The sequence below is a fragment of the Balaenoptera acutorostrata genome, chromosome 1 (assembly GCF_949987535.1).
Source record: "Balaenoptera acutorostrata chromosome 1, mBalAcu1.1, whole genome shotgun sequence".
In the NCBI taxonomy this organism is placed as follows: Eukaryota; Metazoa; Chordata; class Mammalia; order Artiodactyla; family Balaenopteridae; genus Balaenoptera; species Balaenoptera acutorostrata.
The window spans coordinates 6,314,051-6,326,476 of record NC_080064.1 but is presented as its reverse complement, the minus strand read 5'-3'; the positions used below and the strand labels follow the sequence as shown (position 1 = coordinate 6,326,476).

Genomic DNA, 12,426 nt, shown 5'->3' with positions numbered 1-12,426 from the left:
GTTTGCTTTTTACAATTTTTTTTGAGATTTAGTCGTGTTGACACATGTAGCTATGGTTTACTATTTTCACTGCTTTATAGTATCTATTTTTAAAATATACCCACATTTATTAATCTATCTTCCCTTGATGTGTGTTTAGATCAGGGGTCAGCAAACTTTTTCTGTAGAGAGTTGGATTATAAATATTTTAGGTTTTGGGGGCCAAATTCCCTGTCATAACTACTTGCCTCTGCTATTGTAGCCAGAAAGCAGCCTTGGACAATATGAAAGCAAATGACCATGGCTGTGTTCTAATAAATCTTTATTTACAAAAACAGGCAACAGACCAGATTTGGTCCATGGTCTGATTTGCTGCAGATTTAGATTATTTCAAGCTTGGTAATACAAATGCAGCTGGATTGAATATTGTTGTGCTATCTTCCTTATGCACATGCAGGAGAGGCTCTCCAGAACATAGAACTGCTCTTTTAAAAGGAATGCACATCTTCCACTTGACTGTGTATTGCCAACTGTTTCTCCAAAGTAGTTGTATATGGAGTTCACGCTTATGAAGTCCAGATTGTTTGTGTCCTTTCCATACCAATTATTGTCGAACCTTTTCATTTCTCCCATCTGATGGGTATAAAATGATACCTCAGTATGGCTTTAATCTGCATTTCTCTATTATTTTGAAGTGAGCATTTTTTCTTATTTATTGGTCATTTAGGTTTCCACTTTGTGAATGCCCTGTTCATAGCCTTTACCCATGTCTCTTCTGGGTTCTATTTTACCTCGTTACTTGTAGGAGTTCTTTGTAAATCCCAAAGGGTAATCATCTGTTGATTACAGACTACATTTATCTTTTCCCAGTCTGGGGTTTGTATTGCCCATTTCTTTCTGTTGTTGTTTGATGGAAAGGAGTTTCTAATATTAATGAACTATCAATCTTTTAATTTATAGTTTGTACTTTCTGAGTCTTGGTTAAGACATCCTTTCTTTTTTTTTTTAATTAATTTATTTATTTTTGGCTATGCTGGGTCTTAGGTGCTGTGCGCGGGCTTTCTCTAGTTGCGGTGAGCGGGGGCTACTCTTCGTTGTGGTGCACTGGCTTCTCATCGTGGTGGCTTCTCTTGTTGCAGAGCACAGGCTCTAGGTGCATGGGCTTCAGTAGTTGTGGCTCACGGGCTTAGTTGCTCTGCGGCATGTGGAATCTTCCCAGACCAGGGCTCAAACCCGTGTCCCCTGCATTGGCAGGCGGATTCTTAACCACTGCGCCACTAGGGAAGCCCAAGAAATCCTTTCTTAATGTAATTATTTTCCTAATCTTCTGTTTCAAATTTTGCTTTTTAAAAATTATTTATTTATTTGGTCATGCCGGGTCTTAGTTGTGGCAGGCGGGCTCCTTAGTTGCAGCTCCCCGGCTCCTTTGTTGTGGCATGTGTGCTCCTTAGTTGCAGCCAGTGGGATCCTTAGTTGTGGCATGCAAACTCTTAGTTACAGCATGCATGTTCCCTGACTAAGGATAGAACCTGGGCCCCCTGCATTGGGAGATTGGAGTCTTAACCACTGCACCACCAGGGAAGTCCCAAATTTTGCTTTTTATATTTAAGTCATATGGAATTTACTTTTGTGTTTGGTATGAATTGGGGGTCTAATTTACTTTTTCCATATGCACAATCAGTTGTTCAGCTCCAATAACTGACAATTGATACAATCAAATATATTTTTAAAATTTTTTTATGCAGCAGGTTCTTATTAGTTATCTATTTTATACATATTAGTGTATATATGTCAATCCCAATCTCTTAATTCATCCCACCCCCCACTCCCACCACTTTCCCCCCTTGATGTCCAGACATTTGTTCTCTACATCTGTGTCTCTATTTCTGCCTTGCAAACCGGTTCATCTATACCATTTTTCTAGGTTCCACATATATGCATTAATACACAATATTTGTTTTTCTCTTTCTGACTTACTTCACTCTGTATGACAGTCTCTAGGTCCATCCACGTCTCTACAAATGTCCCAGTTTCGTTCCCTTTTTTTTTTTTTTTAAACATCTTTATTGAAGTATAATTGCCTTACAATGGTGTGTTAGCTTCTGCTTTATAACAAAGTGAATCAGTTATACATATACAATATGTTCCCATTTCTCTTCCCTCTTGCATCTCCCTCCCTCCCACCCTCCCCATCCCACCCCTCTAGGTGGTCACAAAGCACCGAGCTGATCTCCCTGTGCTATGCGGCTGCTTCCCACTAGTTATCTATTTTACCTTTGCTAGTGTATATATGTCCATGACACTCTCTTACCCTGTCACATCTCACCCCACCCCCTCCCCATATCCTCAAGTCCATTCTCTAGTAGGTCTGTGTCTTTATTCCCGTCTTGCCACTAGGTTCTTCATGGCCTTTTTTTTTTTTTTTTTTCCCTTAGATTCCGTATATATGTGTTAGCATACTGTATTTGTTTTTCTCTTTCTGACTTACTTCACTCTGTATGACAGACTCTAACTCCATCTACCTCATTACAAATACCTCCATTTCATTTCTTTTTATGGCTGAGTAATATTCCATTGTATATATGTGCCACATCTTCTTTATCCATTCATCTGTCGATGGGCATTTAGGTTGCTTCCATGACCTGGCTATTGTAAATAGTGCTGCAATGAACATTGGGGTGTATGTGTCATTTTTTTTTTTTTTTTGACTGCATTGGGTCTTCATTGATGCACACGGGCTTTCTCTAGTTGCGGCGAGTGGGGGCTACTCTTCGTTGTAGTGCACGGGCTTCTCACCAAAGTGGCTCCTCTTGTTGCGGAGCACAGGCTCTAGGCATGCAGGCTTCAGTAGTTGTGGCACACAGACTCAGTAGTTGTGGCTCACGGGGTCTAGAGCATAGGCTCAGTAGTTGTGGTGCACGGACTTAGTTGCTCCAGGGCATGTGGGATCTTCCTGGACCAGGGCTCAAACCCATGTACCCTGCATTGGCAGGCAGATTCTTAACCACTGAGCCACCAGGGAAGCCCACATGTGTCTTTTTGAATTATGGTTTTCTCTGGGTATATGCCCAGTAGTGGGATTGCTGGGTCATATGGTAATTCTATTTTTAGTTTTTTAAGGAACCTCCATACTGTTCTCCATAGTGGCTGTATCAATTTACATTCCCACCAACAGTGCAGGAGGGTTCCCTTTTCTCCACACCCTCTCCAGCATTTGTCATTTGTAGATTTTCTGATGATGCCCATTCTAACGGGGTGAAGTGATACCTCATTGTAGTTTTGATTTGCATTTCTCTAATAATTAGTGATGTTGAGCATCTTTTCATGTGTCTCTTGGCCATCTGTATGTCTTCTTTGGACAAATGTCTATTTAGGTCTTCTGCCAATTTTCTGATTGGGTTGTTTGTTTTTTTTAATATTGAGCTGCATAAGCTGTTTATATATTTTGGAGATTAATACTTTGTCCATTGATTCATTTGCAAATATTTTCTCCCATTCTGAGGGTTGTCTTTTTGTCTTGTTTATAGTTTCCTTTGCTGTTCAAAAGCTTTTAAGTTTCATGAGGTCCCATTTGTTTATTTTTGTTTTTATTTCCATTACTCTAGGAGGTGGGTCAAAAAAGATCTTGCTGTGATTTATGTCAAAGAGGGTTCTTCCTATGTTTTCCTCTAAGAGTTTTATAGTGTCTGATCTTACATTTAGGTCTCTAATCCATTTTGAGTTTATTTTTGTGTATGGTGTTAGCGAGTGTTCTAATTTCATTCTTTTACATGTAGCTGTCCAGTTTTCCCAACACCACTTATTGAAGAGACTGTCTTTTCTCCATTGTATATCCTTGCCTCCTTTGTCATAGATTAGTTGACCATAGGTGCATGGGTTTATCTCTGGGCTTTCACTCCTGTTCCATTGATCTATATTTCTGTTTTTGTACCAGTACCATATTGTCTTGATTACTTTAGCTTTGTAGTATAGTCTGAAGTCAGGGAGTCTGATTCCTCCAGCTCCGTTTTTTTCCCTCAAGATTGCTTTGGCTATTCAGGGTCTTTTGTGTCTCTATACAAATTTTAAAATTTTTTTGTTCTAGTTCTGTAAAAAATGCCATTGGTAATTTGATAGGGATTGAATTGAATCTGTAGATTGCTGTGGATACTATAGTCATTTTCACAATATTGATTCTTCCAATCCAAGAACATGGTATATCTCTCCATCTGTCTGTGTCATCTTTGATTTCTTTCATCAGTGTCTTATAGTTTTCTGAGTACAGGTCTTTTACCTCCTTAGGTAGGTTTATTCCTAGGTATTTTATTCTTTTTTTGCAATGGTGAATGGGATTGTTTCCTTAATTTCTCTTTCTGATCTTTCATTGTTAGTGTATAGGAATGCAAGAGATTTCTGTGTATTAATTTTGTATCCTGCAACTTTACCAAATTCATTGATTAGCTCTAGTAGTTTTCTGGTGGCATCTTTAGGATTATCTATGTATAGTATCATGTCATCTGCAAACAGTGACAGTTTTACTTCTTCTTTTCCACTTTTTATTCCTTTTATTTCTTTTTCTTCTCTGATTGCTGTGGCTAGGACTTCCAAAACTATGTTGAATAATAGTAATGAGTGGACATCCTTGTCCTGTTCCTGATCGTAGTGGAAACGTTTTCAGTTTTTCACCATTGAGAACTATGTTGGCTGTGGGTTTGTCATATATGGCCTTTATTATGTTGAGGTAAGTTCCCTCTATGCCCACTTTCTGGAGAGTTTTTATCATAAATGCATGTTGAATTTTGTCAAAAGCTTTTTCTGCATCTATTGAGATGATCATATGGTTTTTATTCTTCAATTTGTTAATATGGTGTATCACATTGATTGATTTGCATATATTGAAGAATCCTTGCATCTCTGGGATAAATCCCACTTGATCATGGTGTATGATCCTTTTAATGTGTTGTTGGATTCTGTTTGCCAGTATTTTGTTGAGGATTTTTGCATCTATATTCATCAGTGATATTGGTCTGTAATTTTCTTTTTTTGTAGTATCTTTGTCTGGTTTTGGTATCAGGGTGATGGTGGCCTCATAGAATGAGTTTAGGAATATTCCTTCCTCTGCAGTTTTTTGGAAGAGTTTGAGAAGGATGGGTGTTAGCTCTTCTCTAAATGTTTGATAGAATTCTCCTGTGAAACCATCTGGTCCTGGACTTTTGTTTGTTGGAAGATTTTTTTTTTTAATAAATTCGTTTACTTATTTATTTATTTTTGGCTGCATTGGGTCTTTTTTGCTACACGTGGGCTTTCTCTAGTTGCAGCGAGTCGGGGCTACTCTTCGTTGCAGTGGGCGGGTTTCTCATTTCAGTGGCTTCTCTAGTTGCGGAGCATGGGCTCTAGGCATGCGGGCTTCAGTAGTTGTGGCACATGGGCTTAGTTGCTCCATGGCTTGTGGGATCCTCCTGGACCAGGGCTCGAATATGTGTCCCCTGCATTGGCTGGTGGGTTCTTAACCACTGCACCACCAGAGAAGTCCCTGTTGGGAGATTTTTATTCACAGTTTCAATTGCATTACTTGTGATTGGTCTGTTCATATTTTCATTTCTTCCTGGTTCAGTCTTGGAAGGTTATACCTTTCTAAGAATTTGTCCATTTCTTCCAGGTTGTCCATTTTATTGGCATAGAGTTGCTTATAGCAGTCTCTTAGGATGCTTTGTATTTCTGTGGTGTCTCTTGTAACTTCTCCTTTTTCATTTCTAATTTTATTGATTTGAGTCCTCTCCCTCTTTTTCTTGATGAGTCTGGCTAATGGTTTATCAATTTTGTTTATCTTCTCAAAGAACCAGCTTTGAGTTTTATTGATCTTTGCTATTGTTTTCTTTGTTTCTATTTCATTTATTTCTGCTCTGTTCTTTATGATTTCTTTCCTTCTGCTAACTTTGGGTTTTGTTTGTTCTTCTTTCTCTAGTTCCTTTAGGTGTAAGGTTAGATTGTTTATTTGAGATTTTTCTTGTTTCTTGAGGTAGGCTTGTATTACTATAAAATTCCCTCTTAGAACTGCTTTTGCTGCAGCCCTTAGGTTTTGGATCATCGTGGTTTTTTTTTTAATTAATTAATTTATTTATATTTATTTTTTGGCTGTGTTGGGTCTTCGTTTCTGTGCGAGGGCTTTCTCTAGTTGCGGCGAGCAGGGGCCACTCCTCATCTCGGTGTGCGGGCCTCTCACTGTCACTGCCTCTCTTGTTGCGGAGCACAGGCTCCAGACGCGCAGGCTCAGTGGTTGTGGCTCATGGGCTTAGTCGCTCCACGGCACGTGGGATCCTCCCAGACCAGGGCTTGAACCCGTGTCCCCTGCATTGGCAGGCAGATTCTCAACCACTGCGTGACCAGGGAAGCCCGGATCATCATGTTTTTGTTGTCATTTGTCTCTAGATATTTTTTGACTTCCTCTTTGATTTCTTCAGTGATCTCTTGGTTAGTTAGTAATGTATTATTTAGCCTCCATGTGTTTCTGTTTTTTACATTTTTTCCCCTGTAATTTATTTCTAATCTCATAGCTTTGTGGTCAGAAAAGATGCTTGATATGATTTCCATTTTCTTAAATTTACTGAGGCTTGATTTGTGACCCAAGATGTGATCTATCCTGGAGAATGTTTTGTGTGCACTTGAGAAGAAAGTGTAATCTTCTGTTTTTGGATGGAATGTCCTATAAATATCAGTTAAATCTATCTGGTCTATAGTGTCATTTAAAGCTTTTGTTTCCTTATTAATTTTCTCTCTGGATGACCTGTCCATTGGTGTAAGTGAGATGTTAAAGTCCCCTACTATTATTGTGCTACTGTTGATTTCCTCTTTTATAGCTGTTAGCATTTGCCTTATGTATTGAGGTGCTCCTATGTTGGGTGCATATATATTTATAATTGTTATATCTTCTTCTTGGATTGATCCCTTAATCATTATGTATTGTCCTCCTTGTCTCTTGTAACATTCTTTATTTTAAAGTCTATTTTATCTGATATGAGTATTGCTACTCCAGCTTTCTTTTTATTTCCATTTGCATAGATTTTTTCCATCCCCTCACTTTCAGTCTGTATGTGTCCCTAGGTCTGAAGTGTGTCTCTTGTAGATGGCATATATATGGGTCTTGTTTTTGTATCCATTCAGCCAGCCTATGTCTTTTGGTTGGAGCATTTAATCCATTCACATCTAAGGTAATTATTGATATGTATGTTCCTATTACCATTTTCTTAATTGTTTTGGGTTTGTTTTTGTAGGTCTTTTTCTTCTCTTGTGTTTCCCACTTAGAAAGTTCCTTTAGCATTTGTTGTAGAGCTGGTTTGGTGGTGCTGAATTTTCCTAACTTTTGCTTGTCTGTACAGCTTTTGATTTCTCCATCGAATCTGAATGAGATCCTTGCTGGGTAGAGTAATCTTGGTTGTAGGTTCTTCCCTTTCATCACTTTAAATATATCGTGCCACTCCCTTCTGGCTTGTAGTTTCTGCTGAGAAATCAGCTGTTAACCTTATGGGAGTTCCCTTGTGTATTATATGTCATTTTTCCCTTGCTGCTTTTAATAATGTTTCTTTGTCTTTAATTTTTGTCAATTTGATTACTATGTGTCTCAGCATGTTTCTCCTGGGGTTTATCCTGCCTGGGATTATCTGTGCTTCCTGGACTTGGGTGGCTATTTCCTTTCCCATGTTAGGGAAGTTTTTGACTATAATCTCTTCAAATATTTTCTCCGGTCCTTTCTCTCTCTCTTCTCCTTCTGGGACCCCTATAATGTGAATGTTGGTGTGTTTAATGTTGTCCCAGAGGTCTCTTAGGCTGTCTTAATTTCTTTTCATTCTTTTTTCTTTATTCTGTTCTGTGGCAGTGATTTCCACCATTCTGTCTTCCAGGTCACTTATCCATTCTTCTGCCTCAGTTATTCTGCTTTTGATTCCTTCTAGTGTATTTTTCATTTCAGTTATTGTATTGTTCATCTCTGTTTGTTTGTTCTTTAATTCTTCTAGGTCTTTGTTAAACATTTCTTGCATCTTCTTCATCTTTGCCTCCATTCTTTTTCCAAGGTCCTGGATCATCTTCAGTATCATTGCTCTGAATTCTTTTTCTGGAGGGTTGCCTATCTCCACTTCATTTAGTTATTTTTCTGGGGTTTTATCTTGTTCCATCATCCTAAGACCTATTCCTCTGTCTTTTCATATTGTCTATCTGTGAATGTTGTTTTTATTCACAATCAAATATTTTATTGCTAATCTACTGTAGGGGAGGAAGAGTATCTTTTTCCTTCTATCCTTCTGTGTTCTCAACTGGGGCTCTGTAACAAAAGCTTAACAGGAGAAAAGCATACAAAATTTATTTAATACAAGTTTCATGAGACACAGGAGACTTCATAAGGAAAGGAAGACCTGAAGAAACAGTTAAACCTCAGTGTTTTTATACTAGGTTTGATGAACAGTGGAAAGTTGTGGGAAAATATGATAGGGCAAAGGGGTATGAGCTCAGGGTAGTGAACTGAGGGGAACTTAGCAAAGCCTATTCTTTCAGATTCCTCTCAGCATCCTTCCATCTTTGAAGCTGAAGATGCTCCTTTCCTCCAGGCATGGGAGGGCACCTCTCACATGAGGGTCTTATGAACTGCTTCAGGAGAAGGTCAGAGTCCTTCGTGTACCTGTCATTTCTCAAATCCCTTCATTTAAAAATATTCGGTATGCCAAGGTGCTGTATCTTGGAGTAGCATGTCCTGGACACGACAATGCCATCTCTATCACATGAAAAATACCCATATGCCTGTGGGTTTATTTTTGAGTTCTGTCCCTTTAGTCTGCTTGTTTCTTTCTGGGCCAATACCTCACATCTTAATTCCTGTAAATTTATAAGTCCTGACATTTAGAAGGGCAAACCCACAAAATTCCCACCTTGCCCTGTTTCTCCAAAATGATCTTAAATAATTTTGGCTGTTTGTTCTTCCATCTAAACTCCAGGATAAGCTTGTCAATTTCTCAAAAATCCTTTTGGGGCTTCACTGGTATTGTATTGTATTTATATATTAATACGGTATACTAACATCTTTATGAGGTATTGAATATTTCTATCCATGAAGATGGCATATAGCTTTCCTTTTATATCTTTCAATACATACATTTTAAACAATTTTATAAATTGCATAATTTATAAATTTCACATTTTATAATTTTACATTTTATATTATAATTTCTTTATAAGAGTGTTACACATCTTTTGTTATATTTATTCCTTGATCATATAATTTTTCTTGCTCCTGTAAATGGTAGTTTTAAAATTATATTGTTGCTGGTGATTCTCCTCGTGTGGTCTCGCGGAGTCGCGTTTCCGTCCGGGAGCGGCGCCGTGTGGTGGAGGAAGGTGTCCCGGGACCGTCGGGAGCAGGCTCAGCAGAGGAGGAGTGTCCATAAGGAGAGTTTCACCTTCTTGAAGATTAAAGCCTAGCAGTTCTGAGCTATTCCCAGTCCAAATGTCTGCAAAATTGAGAGAGACATCAAAACTCCTTACACAAACTTCAGGAGACCCTGACTGCATTCTGGTAATGAAGGTGGAAGAGGGAGGGCAGGCCTGTAATATGGTCTCCAGCCGCCACTGGAGCAGCTACTACCGCTCAGAGACCTACCGCCAGCGGTTCAGGCAGTTTGACTACCAGGAGTCACCTGGGCCCCGGGAGGCTCTGAGCCGGCTCCGCGAGCTTTGCTGTCAGTGGCTGAGGCCAGAGGTGCACAGCAAGGAGCAGATCCTGGAGCTGCTGGTGCTGGAGCAGTTCCTGGCCATGTTGCCTGAGAAGCTGCAGGCTTGGTTTCAAGAGAACCGACCAGAGAGTGGAGAGGAAGCCGTGGTGATGCTGGAGGAGCTGGAGAAAGAGCATGACAGGGCGGCTGAACAGGTCTTTCTTGGACGAAATGAGGACATGCTTGCAAAGAAGCTACCAACTTGTGAAATCACTCAGGAGACACCACATAGCCAGCTTAAGCCCACAAAAAAGCAACTGCAGTGGGCATCGAAGGAGCTTCACACCTTAAGACAAAATGATAGAGACACCGGAACTATAAATGTGAAATCAGCTTCAAGGCGAAAGACTTCTTCAGGCAAAGAACTGCATTACAAAGTTTCTAACACTCTTCAGATGAATGCTTCCCAGAGTTTCACATTTAGAGGAACCTGTGAACAAGATAGAAAGTTTGAAAGAAGACAGGGAAACCGTCCTCGAAAAAAACAACACAAGTGTGATGAATGTGGGAAAGTCTTTAGTCAGAGCTCAGCCCTTAATCTACATCAGAGGATCCACAATGGAGAGAAACCTTATACATGTGACGTGTGTGCAAAGTCTTTCAGCCGAAGTGCAATCCTGATTCAACATCGAAGAATCCACACTGGGGAGAAACCCTTCAAATGTCATGAATGTGGGAAAGCCTTTAGTCAGAGCTCGAATCTTTTCAGACATAGGAAAAAACATGCTGGAGAAAAAGTCCCATCAGTGCTGTGAGGGAGTCAAAGCATTTACTGAGAACTTTTTCAACAGGGGAGCAGACACAAAGCACCAATACTCCTTTAGTATAAATCGGTAGTTTCAGTGGGCACCAATTTCCTTTCAAAGGTTGTAAAAGCCACAGGAATGTAGAATATTTTCTGTCAGCATTGTTTGCTTTTCTGCTTTTCAGTACAGTGTCAGTTCAGATGATTGAGATTCTAAAGCTTAAATCGGATTTCCATCCCTAGTGCAACTCTTGAAAAGATACTCTCAGACATGTTCTGCTGTTTCCATTATTAACACAAATAATGAACTAGTATGTTCCTTTTTAGACAAGTACATTTTCCCTGTTGAGAAGGAATGTGTGAGTTAGTATATAAGTGGGTATTCTCCATTTCATTACTTGCACATTGGAGTTATTAGACCAAAGATTAAATCAGTTTTTTAAAAAAATTTCCTGGGAATTCTCTGGCAGTCCAGTGGTTAGGACTCCACACTTTCACTGCTTCAGGCATGGGTTCAATCCCTGATCAGGGAACTAATATCCTCCAAGTCACGTGGCATGGCCAAAAATAATAAAATAAATTTACTGTTTTATTTTCTGTTACCAGATTCAAAATATGAGAATAGGATTGAGGAGACCCAAAAGAATATGTACCTCAAGACCTAAGCTGAAATGTCCAGGGTCATTGTTAGGAAGCAGATGAGTAAAGGGACTTTACTCATCTCTTACGAAAACCAGAGAACCTACATACTGTTTTGTTTCAATTTTTAAAATTGAGGTATAGTTGATGTATAATATCATCTATATATACTGTTGATGATACTAAGTAATTTCCTGTGTAGGAAAAAAGAATTATCTCCTTTACAATTTATATTGGAAATATCTCAGTGAAAGCATTAAGATTTGCTCTACATGTCTTCAGGAAGTGGCCTAAATATGATGAGTGTTCTAATAATGAACAGTTATCTGTGGGTGCTTATATAAAGTTGATGATCACCTTAACATAAAGAAATAAGGAAGATGAAGAAAAGACTGTCCAAACAAGACTGATGTTACCTGGTAAGTGCAGCACATAATGGAGAAGCGTACTTACCTGGAAATGGAAACCGTTAACAGCTGATGACTGTCCTTCAGAGTTCTTCATGGCCTCTGTTCTGGCATAAATCAGCTGTGAACATGTTTCAGGCATCACAGGACAACCTTTTCAGGGTCTTATGCATTCTTAGTAAATGAGTTTCTAGACAATTTATCATGATGTTAAGATTGGATTTTGATACTCTTGTACAAATGAGAGAATCACTAAAGTTCAATTCAAAGAGTCCATTGAGTTTAACCCACATTTAATTCAATCAGATTCTCTTGTTTAAAAAGTAAATGACTGGTATTTTTTTAAAGTATTCTGACAATATATAACATAATGTCCCCCTTTCCAGGGATTCTTAATAAAACTCTGTATGTATTACAAGAATTAAAAAAAAAATTATATTGTTGCTGGTGAATAGGAATACACTTGGGTTTTATATATTAATCTGATATCCAGCAATCAAGATAAACTCTCTTCATTCCAAACAATGTATTAGCTCCAAAATTCTCTTGGATTTCTATGCAGATAATCAGATTATCTCTGAATTTTGACAATTTTGTTTTTCTTCTTTCCACCTTCCACCTTGCACTTCTTTTTCTGTTCTTAGTGCACAGGTTAGGACCTAGATCCATCATATGGTTGAATGAAGGTGGTAACAGTGGGCATTGCTGACTCATACCTGACATTGTTTTCTCATTTAATCTGTGTACTAATTGCTATAGGTTCTCAACAAATGCCCCCCACTCCCAATCCAATTATGGAAGATCCTTTGTATTTCCAATGAACTGTGAGTCTTTACCTCAGTTTTTTAAAATAGTGTTTATTAATTACTATTTTTATTATAGAAGTAAGATATACTCATAGAAACAGAAATTAAATAGG

General features: G+C 38.7%; 1 protein-coding gene across 1 annotated transcript; it reads left to right on the top strand.

Annotated features, from left to right (window-relative positions):
* The first annotated feature begins 9,301 nt into the window (after positions 1-9,301).
* On the top strand, positions 9,302-11,914 carry LOC103017402 (zinc finger protein 396-like). The gene is made up of 2 exons (XM_028163480.2): positions 9,302-10,358; positions 11,065-11,914. The coding sequence occupies exons 1-2, from the start codon at positions 9,452-9,454 to the stop codon at positions 11,124-11,126; spliced, it is 969 nt and encodes a 322-aa protein (XP_028019281.2). The 5' UTR covers positions 9,302-9,451; the 3' UTR covers positions 11,127-11,914.
* The last annotated feature ends 512 nt before the right edge of the window (positions 11,915-12,426 follow it).

Bases quoted from the DNA above. Each gene is read 5' to 3' on its own strand.
- LOC103017402 (XM_028163480.2), top strand. From the start codon at position 9,452: ATGTCTGCAAAATTGAGAGAGACATCAAAACTCCTTACACAAACTTCA. The intron at 10,359-11,064 runs CTGGGGAGAAAC...ATTTTCTGTTAC, and splicing joins TCAACATCGAAGAATCCACA to CAGATTCAAAATATGAGAAT.